Here is a 9,626-nt window from a genome sequence, read left to right on the forward strand (position 1 = left end):
GTCATTGTAGGTCAACATCAAAACGCGTGTATCGTACTGGCCTAACGCTCATACTGTTAATGCGGTACGCCTAGTAAGATTTCTAAGTATATTTGAGACATTTTCAGTATTTCTGAATATTATTTATTGCTTAAGAACCCAAAATATATTGTTTTGAAATCGCGTTGACTGTATCCCGTAAAAGGGTACCAAGTGTCGTAAACTTGAACATGGCCGGAGTCGTGGGAAGGTGAGTGTCACTATTTATATTTTATGATTCGTCTCAAAGACTCGATGGAGATACGTTATATTTGACTTTTGAAGTCTCTACTATATAACCTAGAATCCAGTTGTTAGAGGATTTTTGCTATTGATTTTCGCCTTCCCCCTTGTAACTTGTATTACGTGTAGTATAATTTATAAATACTATAATTTAAACAGTCCACCATGATTCCACAAGCCGGTAGATCATGGGTGATAAAATTGGTGTCTAAACCCATTTCAAAATATTTAATCAAGAAATTGTTTTACCTATATACTTATAACATTAACCTATTTCATTGTAGTGTTCTTTAATATTATTATTACACTTATGCACCCAAATGGAATTGTCAATTTTCTATACGGTTGTAATAAAGTTATATCTAATCTAATCTAATCTAATCTAATCTAATCGGTAATCTGATATCCCCCCACCACCAGAGATGTTCAAGTATAAGTGAGAGTAAAATATATAATGTTTTATCAATTTTGCAAATCTTTTTTTTTTCCATAGGGCATCAATCTTGATTCAAGATGTATGCAAATGTTGTCGACTTCAAGAAACAAGATTGCTATGTGCTAGTCAACAAGTCCATGTGAGACATTCTTCTCATAGTAGGAATATTATTGCCAAGACAAATCGCAGAATTTATCCTCGCATGTATCCTTGTATTCTTGTCAATCCAGATGGATCAACAGTTGATATTAAATATGCTGAACCAAGGAAAATCTTAAAGGTAACTTAATATTACCATATGAAATGGTGTCAGTGTGGTTGTAACGTGCATCTTAATTATTGACATGGTCTTAATTCACGCCTTTACATTTGTGAAGTTTAGGTTTGGAAGTGACTAAAACTTGAAACTCAGAATGTAGCTCTTTCATTCATCATTATGGGCAAGTTCAGGATAAAAAAAAAACAGTTTGCAATCTGTGAGTTAAAATATCCACATCGTTGGTGCTGTGCCTGCACTAGCTCCTTGTAGTAGATGAGATAGTAGATGAGACCTAGCACAGACTCCACCCCACCCCCAGAGAACTCAGATGTCATGCAAATAAACTAATTTGACTATTCATGTCAGGGGTGAACAAATTCACTGGTCCTGGGTCCAGGACTAGTGATTTTTTGGGGCAGACCACACAAATTTTACCTTGTCTGGTCCGTCGGACCAGTACCTTACTTTTAATAACTATGTTAAAAAGTCATCTGAATATACAGAGTCATAGGTAAAATTTAATGTTTCACATTAGTGGGACCTTGGACCACTAATTCTTTCAGCAGGACCACTAGATTTTTTAAGGTACTGGTCCGGGGACCACCAGTTCTCAAAATGATTTGTTCACCCCTGCATGTATTGATCAGGAATATTGACAAGTAAGAGCCTGTATAGTAATTGCAGTGTAGTACATTGTTTTTTTCACTAAATGAAATGCACTTCATCCTGACATACCTATGAAATGACCTTTGAATTTGTGGACAGTTATTTAAATAGTGCTCACAGTGGCTAATTAATTCTTTCAGTTTATGGTACATACACATACGCATTCAGTTGTTTTTTGTAAATGGTCTGAAAGTTATATCTCTTTTATTTCAGCTCCCCATAGATTTAAATACGCTGACAGCAGAAGAAAGGAAAGCAAGGCTCACTAAATTTCAACCAAAGAAGAAAATGGTATTTGAGGAAGATGTAGAAGATGATTTTGACGTACAGGAGTATAGTCATCTATGGAAAAAGAAATGAATGATTGAACTATTGGTAAATCAGACTTTGTGTGCTGTTGAAAGTATGCCCTCACAGTTAGGAATTACACATAATTGAATGTTTGAACTATATAGTCTAATAAGCAAATCAGACTTTTTGTGCTGTTGAAAGTAAGCCCTCGCAGTTAGGAATAACACATCATTGAAAACTGTACACAATTTAAAGCAGGTAGAGACCTTGAATTGATAATACACAGTGCTACTATGTAACTAAAGCCTTACCTGTGTATACAAAATAGGAACATTCTCTACATAGTGAAGGTTGTCTTTTCAAGGGTTTGCTGAACGCACTGTTTTATAGATTGGTATTTTATGTCTGTCTAACTTCATTGTTGTTTTACATCGAATGTACAAACTGGTCGATTGTACCAACAGCTATGAATAAATATCTACCTTTATCATCAAATCATGATATGCTTTAGTTCAATTATTAGCCTTGATCATACATTATGTACAGTTCATCTATCACATATATATATATATATATATATATATATATATATATATATATATATAGGGACTCTGACTGTGAGTACCAGTGCAGGTGACATTGATACTAATAGCAAGAACAGTGGTGCGAGAATGAATGTTCATGGACTCTGGGTTCATACTTAGTAATTAAATTGCTACACACAGAGTCAAAACATTTCTTGAAAGCGAATCCCAAATTTTCGCTGACCTCTCATCAACATTGTCAAGGATGTACTACAGTGGGCTATTAGTCACAGATAATGTTGTTATAACATCACAGTTCATGGCTACCATGGCAACTGAATGGCTCAATGGAAAAGATTCCATTGTGATATTTTGTAGCAAAAACTCATCAAGATATGCATATTATGTCTATTTGATAGTTAAAACAGGTCTGTTGTAAATTGTGTGTTTGTGTAAATCTCCCTCCTGGTTGCAGCAATGTCATAAAATTCCAGGCAAACCTTTTTGAATACTCTGTGTGAGTGTAAATGTGTGCGTGTGTGTGCATACCAATAGTAAATCTTCCTAGTTTGCAACAAATGTCATGAAATCGTATGTATGTATGTATGTATGTATGTATGTATGTATGTATAGCATATTTATGTATTATGCATGTATGATGTACAGTATTTATACCTATTCTGCATGTTTCTATACAAATTGTCTCAAAATTATATTAATTTTATAACATGCAGCACATACTGCAGTAAAATATGTCATTAAGGTGGTCGGTCAACATATACATTTATTCAAGGTGAATATCATTATCTGAAAAACATTTATTTGCAATTTATAAATACAATTGAATTAAGAATTACATTTGCATTGACAATGCATATTTCATAATCACTATTAAGTATAAAATTATAAGATCTCGCATCTTACATTGATTTATGATGATCGAAGAGATGAAAGTGTCACATTCATACAGACAGCGTCGCATAGACATGGAAAAATAGCTTAAATGCGGCAAAATGCCTGTCAAGTTAAGCAAATTTAAAAAGAGATCCTGGCTAAAACTGACACACTTGAATGTTAGAAGCATGCATAAAGCATTAAAAACTAACGAAATGTCCTTTTGAAATACATGTAAATGTTATCAATTTAATAAGTTAATTAAGCTAATTAAAATCTGAGTTTAAAGAAGATAACTTCATTTTATTCACACAGTGTAATTGTGTTTTAATCACCGTACTCATATGTCCGATGTCGGTTTCTTCCTGTGATAAGATTTTGGTAAAAGGGGAAGGCAAGTAATATGTATACGAAAGAGACTTGACAAGCACAGTGCAGTAGACGTGAAATGAAGTAAATAAAACGAACCGAGCCTATCATCATCATCATCATCATCATCATCATCAAGCAGCTGTCATATGCATTACATTGAGAAATATCAAAGCTAAATTAAGTACTGATATGCCAAACAGGTTTAAAATACAGAATATTTCATGTCAACATAAAATTTGGAATAAGTGTAGCATTTAACCTGGGAATATTAAATATGCGAACACCGTAAGGTGAATTTGGTAGAAGACAAAACAATGGATGTGGTTTCATAAAAATCATATTCTTCGGTGTTTAAGACATAATAAAAGACTAAAACATACATTCTAAACTTTTGCTGGATATTCATTATTTTCGCCTTTTTCTAGTAATGTAAATTCTGTTCGATCTATGGATGATTCTGGTTTCTTCTGATTTGTAGAGTTGCCTCTGAACATGATATAATGTTGTATGATAACACAAGGTCAAAGATAAGAGTTAATAAACCCAGACCAAACTTTGTTGGATCCCCAAGAATAGAACCCCAGTCATCTGAAAATGAAAGCAAGATGTGTTGGCGTGATGGTTGAGTATTATGATGATTGGCATGATCAAATCTGAGTAGACTCTTCCAAGGCACATACACACCAAATATCAAAGCTATCTGACCAATCAAAAGTGACACATATCAACTTGGCATGAGCAAATTTGAACAGACACCCCCGTCCCCACCCACCTAGAAAAATCTCGAGCTCGTCAAACGTCCAAGCAATACAATACGACCTGGTTTTCTGAGAAGAAGTTGAAAATATCACTGTTGACCTAAAATACTAAACAATCTGCTTAAAAAAGAAAACTACTTGTATCAACTTGGCATGAACATGTCTGACTAGACTTCTCTCTATATACATGTATACCAAATATCAAAGCAATCCTAAGTCTTGTTTCAGAGAAGAAGATGAAAATGGGAAAAGTAGGCGGACACATGACGGACGATTAGAACAATCTACCTAACCCTGTCGCTGACAGCTGAGCTAAAAAAAAAGAGTCATGGCACCAATATAGAAACTGCAACTGCACAGCAGTTACCGGATATCTGATCTTAGAACGATAATGATTTTTAATAAAATAGCATCAAATAATTGTAAATATCATTAATCTCCAAGTAATGACACTTACCGTAATTAAAAGATATAAGAAACATTTGCACGAGACTTAACAGACCACCTGCAATATCCCATAGGATTGTTCCGATGCTCCATCCTTCAGTGCTCTTCCTTTTATGATTTAAGTACATCTACATGTACGAAAATAATATATACGTAAATTAATACAAAGAAAATCATAAAACTTGCTTCTCAAATGGTCTGGTGAGACAGACATCTTAACCTTGGTACATGGTGAGTTACCATAGTTACACGTACAAGGACAACAAGTGAAGATAGCCCTAACGTTGGTGCATTCATTCTGATATTTGTGAAACAATTTGTACTTCTGAATCAATTTCTTTCATATCAGACGATAATATGTGGAAATGTTAATAAGATTTTTTTGAGCAAGACCATAATATATTAGTAATGTTTCTGGATATTTATCTGGCCAGACGAATAAATGTGGCAATGTTGATAAGATTTTTGTAGAGCCAGACGACGTTTTGCTTCAGATATCATGATGTTCGTTGTATCTTTTGTTTCCTCCACTTCAAATATTTGAATGAATCTTTCTCAAATGAATGCACATATGTATTAACCAAACGAGAAAAAAACTTTTTTAAATTTTTGATTTGGTGCAAAGATTTTATATTGTCTGAGTAGTATTTTGTTCAAGGCCAGTAGACATATTTCCAAATGTAGAGTTTTCTATGTTTATGATATAAAATAGTTTAACCCGAGACATTGAAATCCGAAAACCCCCGACTTATTGAAAAAAATGTTGATGTAAAAAGTAATCACATATCATTTAATTTCCATTTGTATCATGCAACACTCGTGCTTACGGACTAGCAAATAAAAGTAGCATATGTTACTAATCAAACACCTGTCAGAATAACATTTGCTTTAGGATATCCAGTCAAGGGTTGCTTACCTGTGGAATGTATCTCAACGTAACAACTAATTTTATGTATGATAAATATAAGAGATACTGAAACCAGTCTAAGAGATCAGTTGTTACAGTTAATACCACTCCGATGACTGCAAGAACTCCGGATACTATCAACATTACTATGCAAAATCTTGATACTCTCTGACCTCCTCTCTGCAGATGAAATGTAAAAAGATTAAGTTCGTTTTGTAACGTTTTTAAGAATTTACGGCAGAGGGCACGAAAACATGTCAGGGTGCGAAGGGTGGGCGAGGTGCTCTTGGAAATTGTGCTGGGGTGAAAGTGACATGGAATATTTTGCTCATTGTGTTTACCTAAGTTAAACCCAAAGGGGGGGGGGGGCATGAATTCGTTGAGAGCGCAATGAGGTGGGTCACAAAAACAATTTTGACCAAAATATTTTCAGGATGATTTGATATCTCCCTCACTTGAACTAGTGTAAAGTGCCAGCAAATGATGTTTGGTTGTATTAGAAATACAAATTGGTTACAGTATACTATACAGGATAAGCAAAAACGTTACTTACATCGTATATACATATTTGAATAAGAACCACTAGAGTCAGGATAAAACAATGCAGTGTAAACACTACATCATTCAACTGGACAGGATTGACTCCACCTGGGTGCTTCTCTTTGTACTCTTCCTGTTCCGACAACAACATTTAGAACAAATCACTCCTACTATATATCTGAACATGTCCTTGTTTCCAGTTACTTTGTAATGAGAATCCCTCAACATGCTGGCACCTAAAACAAACACCACGACATACTACAAAGCCTGGAATCTAGGCTAAAAATATGCAATTCAAAGATCTTTGGTAGAAATTTTATTATTACAATAACAAAGTGATAATGTATTTGGTACACGTAAATAGCATTTGCTGGTCTTAGCGTTATGTACGATAAATATGAAGTCGTCTTTGTAACATCATATACGGTAGTATTGACACCGTATGGAATGTCTATTGTCGAAATAACGTTATTTGCATTGTCGGTTGTTAGAAAAGACGATTTTAAACCTGCACAGCAGAAACATGCTGTGTACAAAACGGTACTCCAGTTAAATAGAGATGGCAGCATTTTCTACACGGTGATCGCACAATTGAAGCGTGATGACGTACTACACTGGCTCAAACGAACAGAACATGTAACCTCATAGATGTCTATAATGGACTTCAAACGCATAATGTGTTCGTCCACCTGGATTGGTCGACATTAATAGTTTACTTATCGTTGGGCAAACAATACCGTAAATCATTCAGGATGATAAGATCATAGGACCCTGCATCACGAGGGCCACCGTGGACGAGAATGAAATCAAAATAATAAAATATACCTGACGTGACGAAATATTAATATGATCCTATAAACGTATGGGGTAAATCTTTTGATTATATCTGGAGGATTTGGACCCAACAATTTTTTTTTCAAACACCATGACTGTAATCTTTTTTTTTCGAGCGTAACTCGAGAGTAATTTCTTTTATGCCTCGTAGGGGTACAGCTCTTGGCCTGCAACATTTTTTTCACGAAAACCTCCAGCCCCCCCCCCCCCCAGCAACGATAATATCAATGTCAATATAATAAAAAGAAGCAATAACACCAAATCATTAATATGACGTCATTCTTTTGATATAAATTGACGAAATTTCCTCTGATCAAAGGAGCGCCTCCAACGACCATACCTTACGTCCTGTTTGATCTCATCTCAACACGCAGAGAAAATTACATTTGGCGTGTTAGTAAAGCATAACAGTGCAGTAAAGAAACCACGTTTTTAACGAAATTAACTTTGAATGATATATTTATTTCAAAACTATATAACGCAATGCATTTACATATCAGGACAAAGGTATCTATTACAACTTTTGTTTCTATTATGCAGATATTTTACATTAACAGCTATCTCATCAAGGTTATTAGTTCACATTATTTTTGACATTTCTAAAAACGTATTATTATTACTAATATTATTGAAAACTTATCCCTTGGTTTGTTATGTGAAAATCATGAAAGTATAAATTATCGTTATATTTAAATTACAGAGATTGAAATCTGATAATTGAATTTGAGAAAGTAAAGAATATTGATCTCTAACTTTGTATTATACAATACGATATATTATTCATCGTCCGACCCAAATGCTAACCACTGTAAAGTTGACTACATACGTATATACAGACAGCTTACTTGTAACGAAAGAAATCCTCAACAAGAAGCTAAACTTAATTATCTCTATATTGTGCACCCCCCTCCCCAATAACGAAAACAATAAAAGGAGGACAATACACAAAACAATATTAGCAAACAATATGAGAACCAAGCGCCTACAAAATAACTCACATTGAAGCACAGGTTTTCGCTGTTCTTCACAGCAATAACGCAGTATTTTATTGAAATACCAAATATGAAACACCCAGTACAGAAGCATTCACAGGTTCACTGAATATACGTGACAGCTTTCTAGTACACAGCAGACTTATGGTGAATTTGTCATAATAAACTCTATAAACACGTGTACATTGATACACTAACCACTAACAGACTCACTGTTCCGATGTTACAGATTTGAGTTTGTCGGAAATGAAAACTTATGCCCTCAATGTCACTGGAATACAATGTGTGACATGGGACACATTGAATAACGATAATTACAATCAATCATTGGATTATGAAATTCAATATGGAGATAGTGATTTACTGACATTCAAAATGACCTACATGGTTAGACACAACAATAAACTATCCACTACCTGTGTCTTGTCAATGCTGTCAAGGTTTAACGTGAAATGCCCATGGGGAGTAAACTGTGCTTTTTTTCAAGAAAACTCCAGCAAAATAGTCTCGATACAAATGTTTGAAATAGCGGGCACAATGTTTTCAAGATTAAGCCATTTCAGAATCCAATATAGCCGATGAAAGATAGTTGATTTCCTTGAAAACAAGACGGTGGACCCTAAGATTCTTTCATTATGCCAGGAACACAAGCTTTAATGTTGAAAGTTTGGGGAGATTTTAAAACCTTTTGATGTTCAGGAAAATTGGTCCCCAAGGCGAACTCTATCTTACTTATTAAACTCCTATTTTATAATCACAAGCACATTTAGAGCTCCTTCCAATCCCCATCTCTATGACAAAACAGTTTGCACTGATAGAATGAGTTTGACCAGAGTAGCTATGCTAGAATAATAGTTAGAAACTTCCCACACATAATAATACCAATGAAAATAACATCTTACATATATAAACTAGTTTCATATGTCTATATGATTTGTGTAGACATCTATATGATATATAAAACATGTCACTTGCGTTAAAAGTATTTGTTGAATATGTCTATGAATGTTCTCAATCATTTGTTGAATGTTAACTATTTACCCGTCAATTTCACATAATAATATCCTTTTCAAAAATGGGCCTTTAAGTTAATCATTTTCAATTGATATATACTTATTATGGTTACCGATCGACACAAATTTACTTATTAAGATAATTTAGAAATGCCTTTAATACTAGTATAGTACTTACAGCATTATTGAAAAATAGTGTAATTATAATCTTATGTATTTTAAGAACTTTGTGTTGTATTGGGGATATGGGTATGGGGTAACTATAAATGAAGGTGAGCATACTTTGCATGTAATTTGAAATAATATATTTATAACTAAACGTACTGATGACCCCTGCTAGATACGTGATCATAATGCCAAGTTTTAAATGAAGAAAACTATATCATGCACATTAAAAATAATGGAATGTTAAGACAGTGAACCAATTGATTT

At 34.1% G+C, this 9,626-nt stretch overlaps 1 protein-coding gene and 1 pseudogene across 1 annotated transcript; one reads left to right on the top strand and one right to left on the bottom strand.

The window, feature by feature from the left end:
* Positions 1-35: 35 nt before the first annotated feature.
* LOC144436713 (large ribosomal subunit protein mL55-like) lies at positions 36-2,354 on the top strand. Its single transcript, XM_078125565.1, has 3 exons — positions 36-229; positions 755-977; positions 1,836-2,354. Exons 1-3 carry the CDS (start codon positions 210-212, stop codon positions 1,980-1,982), a joined length of 390 nt encoding a protein of 129 aa, XP_077981691.1. The 5' UTR covers positions 36-209; the 3' UTR covers positions 1,983-2,354.
* A 1,732-nt stretch (positions 2,355-4,086) lies between these two features.
* LOC144436975 (cystinosin-like) lies at positions 4,087-6,506 on the bottom strand (annotated as a pseudogene).
* Positions 6,507-9,626: the final 3,120 nt, after the last annotated feature.

This window comes from Glandiceps talaboti, chromosome 6 (genome assembly GCF_964340395.1).
Source record: "Glandiceps talaboti chromosome 6, keGlaTala1.1, whole genome shotgun sequence".
Lineage (NCBI taxonomy): Eukaryota > Metazoa > Hemichordata > Enteropneusta > Spengelidae > Glandiceps > Glandiceps talaboti.

Excerpts from the sequence above, each read along its gene's own strand:
- LOC144436713 (XM_078125565.1), top strand. The coding sequence starts at position 210 with ATGGCCGGAGTCGTGGGAAG. Across the intron at positions 230-754 it reads ATGGCCGGAGTCGTGGGAAG|GGCATCAATCTTGATTCAAG; the intron begins GTGAGTGTCACT and ends TTTTTTCCATAG. Across the intron at positions 978-1,835 it reads AACCAAGGAAAATCTTAAAG|CTCCCCATAGATTTAAATAC; the intron begins GTAACTTAATAT and ends CTTTTATTTCAG.